Source organism: Lotus japonicus, chromosome 1, assembly GCF_012489685.1.
Source record: "Lotus japonicus ecotype B-129 chromosome 1, LjGifu_v1.2".
Classification (NCBI taxonomy): Eukaryota; Viridiplantae; Streptophyta; class Magnoliopsida; order Fabales; family Fabaceae; genus Lotus; species Lotus japonicus.
The window spans coordinates 76481377-76500949 of record NC_080041.1 but is presented as its reverse complement, the minus strand read 5'-3'; the positions used below and the strand labels follow the sequence as shown (position 1 = coordinate 76500949).

The 19573-nt window shown below is 36.0% G+C and overlaps 1 protein-coding gene across 2 annotated transcripts; it reads right to left on the bottom strand.

Moving 5' to 3' along the window:
• Positions 1 to 7986: 7986 nt before the first annotated feature.
• On the bottom strand, positions 7987 to 16050 carry LOC130712401 (probable Histone-lysine N-methyltransferase ATXR5). Of its 2 annotated transcripts, none has more exons than XM_057562236.1 (8): positions 15892 to 16050; positions 15702 to 15801; positions 11529 to 11791; positions 11335 to 11415; positions 9246 to 9472; positions 9025 to 9125; positions 8725 to 8937; positions 7987 to 8448 (listed from the first exon to the last, which is right to left on the bottom strand). In XM_057562236.1, the coding sequence occupies exons 3-8, from the start codon at positions 11746 to 11748 to the stop codon at positions 8289 to 8291; spliced, it is 1002 nt and encodes a 333-aa protein (XP_057418219.1). In that variant the 5' UTR covers positions 11749 to 11791; positions 15702 to 15801; positions 15892 to 16050; the 3' UTR covers positions 7987 to 8288. The 2 variants fall into 2 exon arrangements, with proteins under 2 accessions (XP_057418219.1, XP_057418224.1); XM_057562241.1 differs by having other exon boundaries at positions 15702 to 15785; positions 15892 to 16028.
• Positions 16051 to 19573: the final 3523 nt, after the last annotated feature.

Here is a 19573-nt window from a genome sequence, read left to right as displayed (position 1 = left end):
TCCAAACATGAAATAACCAGAGCTGAAATAAAAAAAGTTGAAAAGGAAAACAAATTTAAAACAAATTAATAAGTTAGTTGTTGCAAATCATTACCTTATTCCCTCATGGTGGAATAACAATATCAGCAGCTGTTTTTGCCTTGCATGATCTGATGTTGTGGTCTGCCCTTCTACAGTTGCCACAGAAGACAGTTGATTGAAACCTTTGCAGCGTGTGGATCTCTAGGCTCATCAGCAGCCCTCACCCTTTTTTTCTTTGGTCTTCCAGGAGCCCTCCTCATTGCTGGTGGGATGATTGGCAATACATTATTCTCAGGATTAGGCCACAAGTCAGGACCATTTGATGGTAGTATGATATTTTCATATGTCCTCAAAAATGTACTTTTCCTAAACACATAAATGAGATGATATCAGTAATACAAGATATGCTGCCTACAAGATACAACATATGCAACATACAATTTCATTAATACAAGATACAACATTAACACAATTACCAGTAATAAGGGTCGACAAAATCCTCAGGCCTAGTGTTGTTGTACCATATGCAAGATACAACATGGCAGCAAGGGATACCAGTTAGGTCCCACCTTCTGCATGACAGCATACTTCCAAGTCCCATTAGTTACTTCAAACAGTGAATTCCTAGGGTCTCTAGCAGATAAAGGAAGCCATGCAGCAGCGTCTCTCTTAGACACCTCTAATTTCTTCTGAATGGTTGGACATAGATCACCCTGGTACCTAATAACCATATCCCTTTGCTTCACAATCCTGTTGGTAAGATAGAACTTCAATCCTTCAAGCATGTTGATTATAGGTTTATCCCTATACTCTAGGATTGCTCTGTTGAAGGTCTCGCACATGTTATTAACTTGCAAGTCACATTTTGGGTATGTGCTATAGCCAGCTCTGCTCCATTGTTTGATAGGTATCTGCTTCATGTCATTTCAAGCCTCCTCATTCAATTCTTTCAACTTATCCATTGTCTTCTCCCAATATGACATAGTATTTGCTCTTGCAGCAGACCAAAGTGCTCCTTTCATTTCCTGTCCAGGGTATTTCTTCCTCCAATTTCCATAGAGATGTTTAACACAGAATCTGTGATCAACATTCTCATCCATTGCTGTCAGTGTAGGAACAAGCCCCTGTAATTCAAGACATTCAAGTACCAACAAGTAAGAATGTAATTAAAATTAGTCTTAAAATTAAAACAACAACTCAACCAACATGTAAGAATGTAATTAAAATGCAGTAATATATACCTTTTGCTGGTCAGATATAAAGCACCATCTCTTGCTCTCTATACTGTCTAAATCTGCCAGTAACAAGTCCACAAACCACTCCCAAGAATCTTTTGTTTCAGCCTCTACAACTGCATATGCTATATGATACATCTGATTATTACCATCCTTTCCAACAACAGTCAAGAGTTGCCCCCCATAAACTCCTTTGAGGAAGCACCCATCTAAACCAATGAGAGGTCTACATGTGGTGGCAAAGGCTTTTTTGCATGCAGCTAGGCATACATATATCCTCTCAAATACTGCTACACCAGCACCTGCCATGGTTTTGATTTTGACTGTGGTTCCTGGATTGCTTCTTCTAAGCTCTTCACCATAACTCCTGAGATGCTTATATTGCTCCAAGGTTGCCCCTTCAATCATAGCTAAAGCCTTCACTCTAGCTCTAGATACTTGATATCTGCTCAACCTCACACTCCACCTATGTCTAGCTTCCTCAGCTAAAGCTTTCAGTTTCATATGAGGGGTGTGCCTTAGAAGGTCCACAAACTTCTTAGCAAGAAAACTGGGCCTTGCTTGTCGGTTTCTATTACTCAAATAGCATGTGTGCTCATCCTTAAATGTGACAATCTGAAAATAATTATTTTGTTTATACTTGGAAGCCCTCAAGTAAAATGGACACTTTTCAGTGCATTTTATCACAATCCTCTTTGTATCATTCTTATCAAACACAAGATCCTTCTTATTCTGCAAAGCATAGTTTCTCACAGCATTTCTAAACATATCAACATTTGTGAATATCTGGCCAACCTTAAATTTGATCACAGAATCATCATCTCCAGCCTTGAACTTTGGATACTTCCTCTTTACATTGTCAATCTCTTCATCACTATCCTCTGCTGGACTTTCTAGGTCTTCAGAACTTCCATTCTCATCCACAAAATCTTCAAAATAGGCAACAATTGGGCTTTTTCAAACAGCATTAGGGACTTTGTAATCTACTGGAAGAACTTTACTCCAGTCAAAGGCTTCATCATAGTCACTGTCATCAAGGCTCACGTCACTGTCATCTTCAACTTCTTCAGAACCACCATCATAATCTTCATCTTCACTTGAAACCTCAGGTTCAGCCCCTCTCACAACACTAGCATCAATAACAACTTCAGCAGTTTCAGGTTGAGTAATTTCAGCAGTTTTAGGTTGACTAACCTTCTTAGTTTCAGGTTGAGTAACCTCAGCAGCAACACTTTCAGGTGGAGTGACAAACTCCTCTTGAGTAACCTCAGGTGGAGTGACAACCTCAACTTCAGGTCCAGTGAGAAGCTCAACTTGAGTGACCTCTGGTGGAGTGACAACCTCAGTTTCAGGTCCAGTGAGAAGCGACAACCTCAGTTTCAGGTCCAGTGAGAAGCTCAACTTGAGTGACCTCTGGTGGAGTGACAACCTCAGTTTCAGGTCCAGTGAGAAGCTCAGGTTGAGTAACCTCAGGTCCAAGGGCTATCTGAACCTCATCATCATCATCAATTACCAAGCCTGATAGAGATCCAGGAACATCTGTCAATGTCTCAATGTAGAATGTAATTTCATCAACCCCAATGTGCTCATCCAAGAACCTCACCACATCACTATCATTTGAAAAGTGTCTGCACCCATGTTGAAGGGAAAACCCAGGTTGAAGGTACCACACTTTGAAGGACCTGTAACCTAGACCTCTTGCTAATTTTACCAACTCAATTGAGTTTATGGTATCAACATCACACTTCTCAACACTTTCACAGACCCCATCAATATAGTCATACGTAGGGTGAGTCACAAACTTTCCCCCATGCCAAATATGTACAGTTGTCAACCTAGATTCCAACAACCACAGTAAATTGCAATAAATTAAACACTCTGAACCATAAAATATACAGGAAACGACAAAGAGGAAGGGAAAAGGTACCTCGAATGGCCAGTAGTGTGGACCACATGCGGAGCTTCACTATTAGACAGCGAAGGGGTTTGCCTCGGATTCCTTGCTCCAGCCGATCCACGCCGTCCACGACCTCTCCCTCTCCTTGCCATGCGCGAATCTTGGTCTGCAACCGTTCGATTCAGAGATAGAAACCCAGGAACTTGAGGGATCGAAGGCGCACACTTTCTCTTTGTTCTAATGGTGAATTTAGGGTTCAATTGGAAATATAGGGTTCAATTTGGGAAAAATTTGGGGGGAATCGGGTTTGGTCAATTTAGAGGGAATTTTTTGAAAAAAAAAAAGGTTTAAAGAAATTAAAAATACACGTAAGCCATTTCCGTTTTGTCAACAGACGGAAGCTAACGGAAGGGCTTCGTTAGCACAGTTTTGTTACAAAGGGGAGCTTGACCGCAACTTTTAGACACGGGGGGTGCTGATCGCCCATTCTTGAAACATCAGGGGCCCAAACTGGAATTAAGCCTATAATTTTTTTCACGCATGGGTGAGAAATTAGTCTCACGGCTATCCGTTGTTGGATATCTTGATAAAGAAAAAAAGTTATAATAATATTTACTATGATAAAAATTAATTCTTTTGAAATACTTTACATGAAAAGTTAATATACTCGCGGGACATCCATAATACATATTCCTATTTGATCCTAACATGTCTCTAAGATTGACTACTGGCAAATTTTAGATTACTTACTAAGAATTTACATGAATAATGATTTACATGACTAAGGATTTACATGACTTTACCCTATGGTTCAGGAGACGCCCTGATTTGTGGTAACTGAAGCCGAACTCACTCGAACTTAAGCCTATTTATGTTATTTGTTGCTTCTTATTTAATGCTCAATTCTTTATCATGTTATCCTTCCTTCATTTCATGAAATATAGTAGGGGAGTTAGAATTGGTACCCCCACTCTTAGATTTGCTACCCCCCTTTAAAGTGAGAAATCTCCAAAATATGCCTATTAAAAATAATTCCCAAGCTTTGGGACCTCGGGAACATCCCGAGCCTTAAGTCTCGACATATATTATAATTTTCCTGATGAATTTCCCGAATTTTGGTACCTCGGGAACATCCTGAGCTTTAAGTCTCGGGATATATATTATAATTTTCCTGATGAATTTCCCGAGTTTTGGTACCTCGGGAACATCCCGAGTTTTGGTACCTCGGGAACATCTCAAGGGCTTAATTCCCGGAATCCTTCAGAGGGCTATGCCTCGGTAATTTATAAACGTGTATTTTCCGAGGTTTGTGAAGCTCAGAATGTGAAAAATGTGTTCCCGAAGTTGCCGAACCTCGGAAACCTTCCTTGAAGAAATTGGAACAATTCCCGAGCCTTAGAGCTCGGTAAGGAAAACATAAGGAAACAACTTTTAGTCCCGAGCCCTAAAGCTCAGGAAATAACTTCTAGTTCCGAGCCCTAAAGCTCGGGAGAAAGTGATGCACTGCAGAGAACATGAAGGCTCGGGAAATGGAGAAAAGGGGTGGGGGGGGGGGGGGAGTGTTAAAACATGGGGGCAATTTTGGGTGTTTTAGAAAATAAAGGGGGTAGAAATTCCAAGATGGGGGTACCATTTGTTATTCCCATATAGTAGAGGCACAATTAATCTATCAATGTATAATCCTTTAAGAGGATAGCATTCAAGTCCAAAAAATGTTTCAATTGAATCTAAGGGCAAATCTCACTTGCTTGTTGAGTTCCCTCCCTAAACAGGCTTTTAAAAGAAAGTACGGATTTTATTCGGTCTTGGTGACCTAAAGCTACCCTTACTAAAAACAACCCTTTTTTTAAAGCATTATAGAAATAGTGTTAAAAACTAATTAAATATTCTAAAAGTTTTAGCCATTCCGTTGGGTAAAAGACACATAAATGATCATATTTCTACCACATGCTAAAATTCAATTTTTTTAATTAGAAGTTTTGGGGGCAGCAAAGGTCGAACCTTAAATCACTTGGTTATAAAGGCTCTAATATCAAATCAGAATCAATTGTCTCAAAAATTTAAGTTGTTGAGTAAATTACTACTAGTAAATATATTTCTAACAAAGAGGAGCTACCCATGGATTGCGGGGACATGTAATACTCTATCTAGTCTTGTGCATTTAAGCATTTCATGCGCCCTATAATCATCATAAACTTGACTACATGGAAGGGTTGTAAATACCTCAACTTAGATGCTAAAGTCATTATTTCTTAATCTCTCCAAGCCTCAGATTACCTCTTCAACACAATCTAAAGGTCAGCAGAATTTAATTTCGGCCCCCTTTCTCATCATTCTACATATGCCACGAGCCACAAATGTCACCACAATCTGCATCAAGTCCTGTCTAATTATGCAATAGCATAATCATCTCCATCTCCCTTTTCCTCATCCTAAGTAGGCTAGTGTTTGTCCTCTTCACCCACAACACCAACACTTCTCATGTCAAAAAATCTAGAATTGTCAAACCTCATCTTTACCATACTCTCTTACTCTTTACCTTAAAACCTACCTCAGTTAAGCAAGCCTTGACATTGCCTTCTTGGTAGGCTAACGTGCTAGCTAAATTTGATGAGCTACTTACTAATCACACTTGGTCTTTAGTTTCTTTGCAGTCGATAGGTTCCACAATGGAGGGAAGTGGGTGTTTAAAATAAGGAAAACCCTAATGGCATTATGAATAGGTTCAAGGCTAGGTTAGTCTCCTATAGATTTCATTAGGTTGTGTTTTGAGATTCTTTCTCTAGTTGTTACACAAATGGCTGGACTTGACAACAAGTTAACAAGTTACATTAACTTGTTAGAAGTAGAGGTTTAATGAGTCAACAACCTCGGGACAAAAAGTTGGTTTGTAAACTAAATAAGGCAATCTAAAGGTTGAAACAGACCCATTGAGCCTGATACGAAAGGCTAACAAAAATTCAAACTAGTCTCTGAGTCCAATTCCAGCAGATGTGATCCCGCACTGCTGATCTTCAAAAGAGCTAATTGATATCTCTATGTTATAGTCTACGTTGATGATATAATGATCACGGGAAATTTCATCTCTCTAATTCAGAATCGGATAGCTAAACTCAATAATAATTCTACCTTTAAACAATCATGGCATGAGAGCATGATTGTTTTCTTGGAATTCAGATAAAGAAACTCTCTCTATTGGCTCACTTCTCTTAAGCAGTCTAAATATAGGTCCCCGACGTTTACCAATTCCACAATTTTAGTCCCCTACCTAATTTAATTACACGGATGGTCCCTGACTTTGCTGCCCGTCTGCAATGTTAGTCCTGCCGTTTATTTGTTAACAGAGGAGGCTTACGTGGATGTCCAATTGAAGAGAGAAAGAAGGACTGAAGAGAGAGGGAAGCACGTGAGTTGCACGTGAGACCTGCAACAGTCATCTTCTACCCTCTTCCTCCTTAAAAAGCAGAGCACCGTGAGGAAGATGTTTCGAAGCTTGAGATTGAGCGAAAATGGAAGAGATAAAGAACGAACGAGTCCCTAGAGGCGAGGAAGAATGTTGAATCAGTTGCTGGTCTCTTTCTCTCTCCAATTCAACTTCCACATCAGCTAAGTGACCATCCACGTAAACCTCTTCCATTAACAAACAAACGGTAGGACCAATGTTGCAGACTGCCAGCAAAGTCAGGGATCACCCGTGTAATTAAATTAGGTGGGGACTAAAATTGTGGAATTGATAAACATCAGGGACCAAAGTTGCAATTAAGCCCTAAATATATTAGAGATATACTACAACTTGTTGGTATTGATGATTAAAAGGGATTTCTACTCCTCTTCCATGAGGCTATAAACTAACAAGAGATGATTTCTGATTATATGAGTGATCATTCTCTCAATAGGTTAATTGTGTGTGCCTTAAAATATGCAACTATCACTAGGCCAAAAATTGGTTTTAGTGTTAGCCAGGTGTGCCAGTTCATGTCACAACCTCTTGAAGAACTAGTCTAGAGGATTTTTGCTGTATCTTAAGGGTATAGTTTAGACTATGGTTTGATATGGTAGCCAGATTATTTTGGCCTTCCACTGCCTATTCGTGCATTTTATAATGCAGATTGAACTTTGGATCCAAATAATATGATATCAACATTTTGATTCATACATCTTTTTCGGACCTAAACTCATTTCATGGTAGTCCAACAAGTAAAATATGGTAGCTAACTCCATTGTAGAGACTGAGTACCAGAGTCTTCCATTCATTGTTACCGACTTTTTGGGACTCAATCTCTGTTAACTAACTCCAAAGGGCTTGTTCATAGGTTTAACTCAAAACTTAATTCTTACAAAATAAAGAAAAAAGAAGAAGAGAGATCATCATAAACAAGAAAGAAAATCACTCATTTTCTCAGCAACTCACGTGTAAAAGGGAAGTCAAGTACAATTAAACTATTCGACCAAAAACAGAAAAGTACAATTAAGCTACAAAGTCAACGTAGTATCCTAAATTAAGTAAAGGACATAGAATAGAGATCATACAAATCACAAGAGTATGATTTAGTAAATGCATCGGCAAGCACCATAAAGTAACAGAACAATGCAGATTTTACTCTCAGCGTGAACTTCATTGAGAATCTATAGCATATGTAGTAAGGTTTTATCAAACGCGTGATAAGATCTTCTTTTGAATGTAAGTAAATTACATTTAAAGAAGAGCGAGAAATACATCTAAAAATGCAATTTTCAAGTAAATTCATATCCCTCAAGGATTTAGTTGGCATACAAAACAGGATTGGCCAACATAATGAGATTAGTAAATGATGAACATTGAGCAAAAGAAGATAAAGATAAAATGTAATAAATTAAAGGTAAAATCTGAGAATCTTTTCAACTACTTGAAACTGTTGAGAATATCTCAGTTCAAATTTTGAGATATCACCTAAATGAAGAAAGTTTTCCTAAGCCGCATAATTGGGCTCACTCTACAACATAAATTTCCCATGGCAACAATTTAAGAATTTTTTTGTCGAATCCGCAAGAAGCCAAGAACTATAAATTAATTTTTTCAAGAATATAATTAAAATCCTTTCAGGAGGATCTAAAATGCGTCCCAATTGGATTATTGGGAAGTATGCATGCCTTCACTAGACAAAATTCTCAGTCGGATATCGATGCTCATAACCATTATAATCATAATAAAGCCTCTCCCCCTTGGCAATATCACGAGTAGCAACCAAAAAGACCCGGGATTGACCATCAACATTGTATCTTACAGATTTGCAGTTCTGCTTCTTCTTACCTTCCCTGCATTAAAATTGAACATGTTTTAAAAACAATAAACTTAGGAAATGGAAATCACAAAAAAGTATTAGCATTTTATGATATAAGGATCCTACAAAGTTGAGTTCGTTAGAGAGCATGCCAAAGCCAAATAACTTATAAAATTAACTGTAGAAGTATAGAAATAATGTATGCTGTATCACACAAAAATAGAATCCCCCCCCCCCACCCAAATCCCCCGTGCTCCTCCTGTTCTATCTTTCTATTCAAGAATAACAAGAGATAAGTGAACAGGCTTACTGAGTATGATTGTTGATGCCATTGATAAAGCGAGAAATGTTTCCACGTTTATCAGCACAGATAACAAGCTTTTTAGATTCGTCTTCTGAAAGAATAAGTGTCATCATACTGTCACCATCATCAGATTCTCGTTTGTTCACGTAATCCACATCACCAGTGTATTCAGCAATAAATGTCATAGCCTTGATTAGGCCATCAGCCTCCACGGTATAGCTACACCATAATATCAAGGAAAGTCAGCTAAATATTAAGGCAATATAAATTAATTTTCTACTTCATGGTGGCGAGTTCAAGATGTACCCTTCACGTGAATCAAAAACAACCATAAAGGGAGGGCATTCGCCTCTTCTAGACATAGCTTTGCACTTTTCTAAGGTCTTCGTGTCTTCCTTGGAGAGGCTCTAAGAGGAAAACAATAAAAATATAAGAAAATGATGGAGATGTGTTTGGTAATTAGCATGTTTGTTACTGGAACATTTCTAGCTGTAAAAAATCTGCCAATAAAATTAGTTAGTAGAGACCTGTATGCCCTTGCGTTCCAAATTGGCGTCATTAGCAGATTCAGGAGCCATTCCAGGCATGTATGTGAGGTGATCACTGTAATCCATATGCATTGCTGTTAAAGCAGAAGCAAGGGAACCCATTTGTTTCAGTCTCTGGTCAGGATCGTCTGAAGGAATAAATGGTAACAGTCTCCACTTTTTCTTCTGGCCTACCAGAGGCCGAGTTCTCCGACGCCTCCTAGCATCTAGAAGTTCAGAACATTTATCAGGAAAAAATAACCATCCAATCAGGTAATATATATTTATAATTATATAGACATGGAACATAATTGAGGCAAAACTATACTTAAGAGTTCCTTTTACAAATTATCAGGATACTAAGAACATGATCTCAAAACAAGATAAGAAAGTTTGGAAAAAATTTACCCAACGATAACTCTGTTTGCCTGATTTACCAATAAAAGATTATCAAGAGATTCATGGTAATTTCTTTGTGTACTGGAAACAAACAGCAAAGTAAACAGTCTAGAAAAAGCATATGAAACGAAGCATTAATTTTAACAAAAACATGAATGCAACAAATATCCATAGAGAAATTAGCATACCACGTTTATTGTGTTGTACTCATAGATGTGCGTGAAGAGCTGATATAAGTGCAGGGTGTATAAAACATTTTTTAAACATAACCCAAAATCTTTCTAGTTTCTAAAATCTTTCTTGCTACACTTACATTTATGTATTGTTATGTGGTACTTGAGTTATCTGTTGAGGTAATATGCTGCAATAAATTCGTATTTTGGCATAAAAGTGGTTAAGAAAACAAAAATTTATTAGAGTGAAATTTGACCTAAATGTTGCTAATTTTGTTGTGTAAACTGTAGCTTAATATAAATGTTAGGATTCACGTAAGTTTTACATTAAATGACGCCAGTGAAGTTTAGAGTCATTCAGGAAAGGGAAAAAAAGGTAAGGACAGCTCTACATGCATGAAGTATTTGCTAAACAAGCAGGTGTGAATAACCACTTAGTCAAATATCGTCATAAAATTTCCAAAACACAGCCACATATAAGCATATTACTATTTAAGAACTCTATAAAAAGAGATCTATCACAGCTACTAAGCCATTAGGCATTTGATTGGCCTCCTTTACCTTAAACAATATAGCAGGTTTCATAATGAAAGAGCATGAGATATCAAATGCACTAAAATCTGCTATCTTATAAAATGTGATCTTGTAGGCGCTAACATGTAATTTTCAATTTATCATGCGAACAAAATTAAATGATGAATCTTTTCATCTAATACAATGTATGTACTTTAATTTAATCACTATCATGAAAAAGGATTTAGAGAATAAAACATACAAGTTTAAGAATCTGTTCACTCAACTCACAACTCCCAGCAATTGCAGCTTTGATTAGACTAATTAATAATTATCATAGCATTATCGGCATTTGAAATCTAACTTAATTGCCCATCTTGTAATACCAACAACAAAGTTAATCCATAACAAAATAAGCTCAAAATTCATCAAACTTTGATGGAAACATTTGCAATCCATATGCTGCATAATTTAGGAAAGAAACCCTTTGCAGCCATGGAATTGCATTCCATAAGGCTCAAAAATGTTAAGCCCTCAGCCACACATGCATGCTGCACAAAAGGAAAAGACAGAGTTATAAATTGCGGGCCGCAACCGCAATTGCAACCACAACTTAAAAGGGTTTTTGAATCTCCACAACCGCATCACAGCCCCAATTGTGGCCGCATCAATCCGCATTTGTCTACAACTCCATGATTAAACCACAACTGTGTAAGATCATTACATGAATTCACTTCACAACTATTATAATCTGAAAGAACAAGTCATGCAATATATTTGATTCCATAAGTCATGCTCTAATACACACTGCAGCAAATGGTATACAAAATCCAAATTCAACCCACATTGCTTCCACAAAGCTAAACAATGATTGAAGCTCGACAAATATCAGGACTCAGCATATATACTCCAAAAAACAAATATTGAAATTGAACAAGAGAAAATGAGTAAGAATAAAAAGTGTGATATTAAAATATATGGTTGGTTGAATTTGAGCACATTACACCGAGAAGGAGATCTGGGTTTTGTAGCAAAATCACCACTCCGAATCCCGAAGAAATCCAATATTGAACCCTGCGTAAATCCTGAAACAGAAAACAATCACAAAAATGATCCCACATTCATCATCACAGGTGAGAAAAACTGCTCAAACAGAAAGGAAAAAAAACACATTTTCTTATTTTCACGAATCCCTTACTCCTAACTCTCTTCGTCCCCAAGCAATTAGGGCAAAGCCATGATCCAATCGGAACCCTGAAAACGATCGGCCTCACACATTTCATGTGAAAGCCTTTGTCACATTTGTCGCAGAGCAGCAGCTCGTCCGGCCGGTCCCCGGACTCACATAGATCACAGACAAGGTCATCGTAACCCTCGCGCAACTCCAATGAGTCCGGCGAGGTCTCCAGCGTATGCATGCGACCGCAGAAGCTGAGCGGCCTTGGAGACAGGGAGGGTGAGCTGTCAAAAGCCATGGGTCAATTGAGGAATCGGAAAATCTTAGAGAGCTGAATTGCAAACACGAACGTTTTACATAGAGAAAGAGGAGATGAAGGGTTTGAAGGATGAAGAAGAAGAAAATAAATTAGAGAAAAAAGCGAATAAATAAATGGGAAATGGATTTTTTTTTTTGTTTTTCTTTTCTTGTTGGGTTTTTTTTGTTGTTAGTCTCACCCGCGAGAGGGTGAGGCACTTACCGGTGGAAGAAGGTGATTGATACGTTGGATGGCGTGGACGGTTGTGATTGGTGGGTTAAAGTACACTAACTTTTATGCAGGCAGCGTTTCGCAAAAGGTCACACTGTTTCAGAGGTTTCTACCCTTAACGAGTGGGTTATAGTTGTTGATGGGTTAACTCTTTTGATACTTTTTTTTATTTTTTTTTAAGCTTAACTATATAGTAATATTTTATTATATTTTATAATCAATACTTTGACTAATTTTCATATTTGAAATTTAATCATAAATATGACAGATTTTGAAAATAATAATTAACATAATTAATAATATAAATAGTAATTAATAATTAATGAGTATTTCCATTAATGCAACAAATAAGTTAATTATTTTTCTTTTATAGCCGTTGAAGGATCAACTCTTTTGACATTTATCATTATTATTAAGGCTGCCTATTATTAATTTCATTTTGTTTAATTTTTTTTAATTTGGGGGAAATTCATCATTAATAGCACTTATTAAATTTTGTAAAATTTAATAACATAATGTGTGTGGTATTTTGAAATATTACTCAACATATTTTTTTATTTTAGGATATCTCATTTTCTAATTAATAATTAGTATTTTAGTCATATGTCCCGAGATATTTTGAAATTAATATTTAATATAATTATTAATATAAATAGTCATTGATTAATAATTAATATTTAACATTTTAATTGTACGTGTTAGACCAATAATGTATTGGTTTAGTGCTAAGCAAACTGTACTCCTATAAGTGTGAGAACACTAGTTTCTTCTTTGGAAAAATCATCCGTTGATGATAATAAACTAGATATATTATTGCACGAAATTATTCACAATACTTTATAAAATTAATTAATGTAAATAATTTTCATACTTTTATAAATATGAAAGTAATTTTAATTTTTAAATTATAATAATTTATAAACTTCAATATATATATATATATATATAAAGGGGAAAACTTACATACAGTTCCTTAGGTACTATTTTTGCTGTTTTCCAATTAAAACAAGACATCAGGATTTTTTCCGCATCAGATTTTAAAAAAATCCCACTCACCCACCCCCTTTGTAAAAATGATAATCTCCTTAAGACCCCTCTGTTTTTTCGTTCTCCAGACCAACAATCATGTGGGTGTTGCTGCCCAAGCCGCCCACCGAAGGAACCACCGTCCAAGCCGAACGCAGTGGTACCGACAAAGTGAATATGCACTCATGGTGGCCTTGTACTGGTGGTGGTGTTGTTGGTTGAACACCATGGAAGCATGAAAGGACCGTTAGGGAAGTTGCAGATCTTGCTACTAGCCATCACTGTCAGAGTCGAATGTGGCAGTTCCAACAAACTGCATCTGCTCGTGGTGGCTCAAAGCCTGGTAGTGGTGATTAAACATGGGGTGGGCCTGAAAGGACTGCAAGGAATACCACAAATTTTGCTGCTCGGCACCGCCGTCGAAGCCAAACGCGATGGTTCCGGCGAAATACACCTGCTCGTGGTGGCCCTGAGCCTGGTGGTCGTAATTATTGTCTTTCCCAATGGCATTTTTCGTTCTTGTCTTCACCATCTTGATTGCCTAAATGCTATTTGGCGTGAAATCTTTGATGTATTTTTTCCACTGAATTGTGGTGGTACTTTGGTTGTTGTTGAGATTGAAGAGGGAGCAGTTACAGATTTGCTGTTACAAGATTTAGGGCTCAAGGAGGTTATCATTTTCACAAAGGGGGTGGGTGGAGTTTTGCTAAAATCTGATGTAGAAAAAAAAGATTAAAAAAAATCCAGATGTCATGTTTTAATTGAAAAACCGCAGAAACAGTACCTAAGGAATTGTATGTAAGTTTTCCCCTATATAAAATATCATTAAGTAATTTTTTTAGAGCTGAGTCAAATAACTGTCTTTTATATAAACTAATTAATTTATTTCCTTACCAGCCGTTTCCATTTAATGAGATAAAAATAGTCCGTTGAAGGGTCAACTATTGGACATTTTATCATTAATATTATTTCATGGGGTTAATTGGTATGTGAAATGGCTTGGTAGGTTCTATTTGCTACGGATTCGAGATTGGGATTATGGAATGGCAGAATGTGATTTTAGCTCTTGTTTCAATTTGAAGGTGCACTGTGTGATCAATTGGTTTTGGACAAAATCATCTACTGACAAAACAGAGGGTGGACTTCACTATTTGGTCAAGCTGTGGATTTGGGGTTTGGGTTAATTGTAATTTCCTCCTTGGGGTTTCATTTTGATATTATGTAACAAGTACTCTTTTTCCTTCGCCAGGTTTTCCCAAGGGGGTTTTCCCTGGCAAGGTTTTAATGAGGCTTGTTATCTAATGTCACTCTTTCCTCAAGGAGGAGGGGGGGTTTATTTTGGTGCTTGAGGAGCTGGTTTTTGTTTCTACTGCTCTTTCATGTTGTCTTTTATTTTCTCCTTCTTTATCTGTACCTTTCTGTGTTGAGTTGAAGTACCCCTTGTACTTCATTTCAATATATTCATTTGGCTTACCAAATTTTTTTTTTAATATTATTTCATTTTCCATTTTTTTGTGTGGGAAAATTGGCCATTAATTATACTTATTAAATTATTTAAGATTTATTTTTTAATATACTTATTAAATGTTTTGAATATTATTTCATTAATTGCAGTTTGTTATTTTATAACTTGAATGATAGTGGTGTGTGCCTAATGTAGATAGTTTGAGGAGTAAAATATTAGAGGATGCTTATTATTATTCTTACACCATTCACCTAGATTCTATAAAATGTATCGATACTTGAGGAATTTCTATTGGTGGGAAGAGATGAAGAAAAATGTTGTAGCATTTGTTTCTAAATGTTTAGTATGTTAGGGATGAAGGATAAACACTAAAAGTCAGCGGAGTTCTTTTTTTTGGTTACAAGAAGGGGAGGGACCCAGACGCACTAGACGGGCGCAGAAACAAAACTTGAGGACATGATCTCCGAACAATCTCTAGCCATTAACCTTTAGCACTCCTCAAAAGTCAGCGGAGTTCTTTTTTTGGTTACAAGAAGGGGAGGGACCCAGACGCACTAGACGGGCGCAGAAACAAAACTTGAGGACATGATCTCCGAACAATCTCTAGCCATTAACCTTTAGCACTCCTCAAAAGGAGAATCAAACCAATGAATCTCAAACGGAAGACTTATATTGAGATACAAATGACAATGACAGTTGAAATATATTGCTATGAACTTTGTGACAGAATTACCTCGAACCTCAAAAGGGTATGATTTAATGAGTTATTATATATAAGTTGACTAAGTCTACACACTTCTTACCTATCAAGACTTATACTACGTCAGAGTATGCTAAGGAGATACAGGGCATCAATGAAATTTCAAATGTGCAAATTTGAAGTTAAGGAACACAGCTGAACTCAATTTCTCAACCTCAACAATCACAACGTGTCTATGCAACCAATTATCTCCGTCCTTTAGGCTTAAAGCGTGGACAATGCACAAACTACCTACTATGTAGTATGTCAAGTAACAAATTATCCTAAAAGCTTAAGCTCTTAGGTAAGGGTCACATGAACTGTTTTAAATCATATTCTAACAACTCTTAAGTAAGAACTGATATAAAATATATATTCTTGTCCAAGTTAATTAATTCAATTCAACATAATTTATAGAAACAAACATGCACAAACCTCCTTTCCAAGCTGTACCATGTTATCTGCAAGCCTTCTGACCTCCTTAGCAACAGTTGTTTCGATGCGTTCGTGCTTTACCAACTGCAATACCATGGTTCTGAATATGGAAAGTGAAACGCGGTTTTAGGCTCAGCTAACAAAAATGGAGGAAAGGGGAATTGGAGGTTTGAATTGAGAGTAGACTAACCTGAGCATGGACATTCGGTGACCGGTGGGTCGACCTAGCTTCCTGAATTTGGTCATTTTCGCAGATTCAGATGCAAATTTCGACGGAGAAGCAAAGCTAGAACCCTAGTTTTCAGTTTCTACGCTCTCACTGTGCTTACCAGAAAACCAAAGTGAGAAACAGAGGAAACAGAGTAACTGGGCCTCTGTGTTTTGGGTCAATAGTGGGCCTCTTTAACAGTTCATAATTTTAAAACTTTTGGGCTTCAATTTTAATTTTGCTACAATTTCAACCTCTAAATTCTTGTTTTGTTAGGTTCAAAAAAATTCTTGTTTTGATAACAACTTTCTTTGAAAAAAAAAAGGTTTAATATTTTTTACAGTGTGAAAAAGATCTTTACACTAAATATACTATAGTTTAAGAGGAGGGATCTATTATGTTTTATGCCGGATTCGTACTAGGACTTGTTGGTATCTGGAGATATTCCAATCCGACAAACCATTAGGGAACCTTCATTAAAGGTGGAGTCACGTGAAAGATTGTATAATGCACTGAGATGACATTTTTGCTTCAATTTTCCATGTGCTTGTTTTGTCACAAAGTAAGAAAGACCATAAAAGACGTCACGTGAAAGATTTTAAGATATTAATCTTGGCCGTTACTTTTTAATAAAATTAAGAGTCAAGATTTAAAATAAATTAAAAGTAATTTTTTTAACTTGCTCCTAGAGTTAATGGATTCTTTCTCATAAATTCATGTCACATCAAATTTGAAATAAACTTCGTATTTATTTCAGTTTTTTTTTTCTTTGTATTCAATTTATAAGTGTCAATATCTTAAAATGGGATTTACTTGTTGGCTCCATACATGTTTTTTTTAACGTTCTCTACATACATGTTAAAAGTAACTGTACTTAGAATGATAGTATTAATGACAATGATCAAATATTATTGGTGGATTATATTATTAATTGTGTTAATGACTAATTATACTTTTGATCGATTTACTATATTTGGTGTGTAATTTTGATCTCCTATAATATTTTTAGCAAATTTAGTCCCTCAATTTTTTAAATTGTTATAAAATTAATTTTTATTCTACTCAAAACTCTAAAATTATACTTTTTTTAATTGAAACCTTGGGAAATTAATTTGACTAAATTATTGTAAACATTTTTCATCTAATATTACCAGTAAAAATATTAAAATTCACCAAAAATGAAAATAAACGCAAAATTTCTCCCTCTTTAAATAATAAACTCATATCATATGAATATTCAAAATAACTTTTTTTTATCTTTATACAGTAAAATAATTTTATATCTTTCTACCATCATAACACCTAAAATATATGAATATAAAATGAAGAGTTAAGGTTATTTTGTTTAAGAAATTTGACAAAGTGACCAAATTTGCTTTTTTTTAATTAGAAAGATATTTGTTAGGCTTAATTGCAACTTTGGTCCCCGACGTTTATCAATGCCACGATTTTGGTCCCTCACCTAATTTAATTACATGAATGGTCCCCGATGTTGTAGGTCGTGTGCAACATTAGTCCTACCGTTTATTTCTTAATGGAGGAGACTTACGTGTACGTCTAGTTGGAGAGAAAAAGGAGGTATGAGAAGAGAGGGAAGCACGTGAGTATCACGTGAACTCACGTGAATCTTATATGAACCCATTATACCCAAATCTGAAACCCTAGGGATCTAAATTGTGTTACCTTCTTCGTTCTAGGGAGGTCAGAGGTTTGGGTATAATGAGTTCAGATAAGGGTCACGTGATACTCACGTGCTTCCCTCTCTCCTCATACCTCCTTTCTCTCTCCAATTGGGCGTCCACGTAAGCCTCATCCATTAAGAAATAAACGGTAGGACTAACGTTGCACACTGCCTACAACGTCGGGGACCATCCATGTAATTAAATTAGGTGGAGAACCAAAATCGTGGTATTGGTAAACGTCGGGGACCAAAGCTGCAATTAAGCCTATTTGTTATAAGCGCTTATCTTCTCCAACAGGCGAACGTCCCTAGGAGGAGAAACCCAAGACTTCATCTCTTCCCTCTCCTCAAGTCTCAACTTAGCTAAAATATCATCAACCTTGTTAAAATCTATGGAAACATATTGAAATATAATCTCTCAATCTTATCTTATTGACCAGAACAAACTTAAATCATCAGAAATATATTATTCATTCATTTTTCATATATATTAATTTAGCTCAACACAAAATTACATTACAAAAATATTGGTTTTATGCCGTGTTTGACTTTTTTAACATAGTTATGTTTATTATGTGGGTATAAATTTATGAAATAGTCAATAATTACTAGGGTTAATCCTCATATTAGTCCTTGTGTTTGAGTCGTTGTCTGAATTAAGTCTCTGCTCCGATGAGGACCAGCTCCAAACACTTTACCAATGAGACAGCTCCAAACACTTTACCAATGAGAAGATCCTTTTTTATATTTTTCTGGGGAGGGACTTAGTTCAAACGACGACGCAAAGACATGAACTAATACAATGATTAACCCTAATTACTATTATATTGAACACAATGAAAATTCAAAAACTACACATGTTATTTTTTTAAATAAAGATATCTCAAAACAATTACATTTGTTTTGTAAATTTTTACTTATAAACTATTTATTCACACATGAGGGATAGATTAGTTTCACAACTATCAACTGTGAAATACCTTATTAAAGACAAAAAAACTAGAAAAATATTTACTATTATATATATACAGTAATTGGTCAGCCCATACTGTTTAGTGCGCTGACAGCGGGGCGAGGAATTAGTCTCACGGCTGTCGGTTGCGGGGATACATTGGTCAAGACCAAAAAAATTTATATATATACACTAATTCTTTGAAATATTTTAAATGAAAAGTTAATACACACAAGACACATTTATAATACATGTTTCTATTTAATCCTAACATGTCTCTAAATTTTAGATTACTTACTAAGGATTTCCATAACTTTTATTCATAATGAAATTTATTGTAAGCCGAACTCACTCACTTTTACAACAAAAGAAATTTTATTAAAAAATGAAAGCACATGGGAACAACCCTCCCATGAAGTAAGGTAACAAACCAAGGTACAAACTAAGAGCATCATTATCCAAGAAACTCATTAGAGTTTCTAATTTAAATTTTGGTAATGCCACGTCATTTAAACCACTTTAATAAACTCTACTCTAAAAAGTTTCTTAAATGGATCCCACAATATACCCTACTACTTTCTTGTAAATCCAGTTACCTATTTATTTGCTTTTTTATTTGTTTTTTATTTATTTTTTAATCATTAAATTTAGAAGAGAAACTTTGAGCAAAGTTTCTCTAGAAAGAAACTTTGGAGCAAAGTTGCTTGCCACGTGGAGAAACTTAATTTTCTGCAACAGTTAAGAAACTTTACTTCAGATGACATGTCATAAAGAAACTCATAAAGTTTCTTTGTTGCTGATGCTCTAAGAGGGCAAAAACAAAACTTAGGAAGTGAGCCTCAATGAAACTTTACTAAAAAAACTCAATTGGGATAAAGACCCAATGAAAGAAAAATAGTACACAAAATCCTAAGAGTCCAAAAAGCAACCCTCCATACAACTTAAATCAAATAAGTCTTGCAACTATGACCCTTTTCCCGATCGATACAAAATAAATTGTTTTGCATAAGACTTAAAAAACCACCAACATA

What these genes read in the sequence shown, in the direction of transcription:
- LOC130712401 (XM_057562236.1), bottom strand. Translation starts at nt 11,748, where the DNA reads ATGCATACGCTGGAGACCTCGCCGGACTCATTGGAGTTGCGCGAGGGT. An exon ending in ACCCAGATCTCCTTCTCGGT is followed by an intron (nt 9,473 to 11,334) that starts GTAATGTGCTCA and finishes CTGAACTTCTAG; the next exon opens with ATGCTAGGAGGCGTCGGAGA. An exon ending in GTTTTTGATTCACGTGAAGG is followed by an intron (nt 8,938 to 9,024) that starts GTACATCTTGAA and finishes ATTATGGTGTAG; the next exon opens with CTATACCGTGGAGGCTGATG.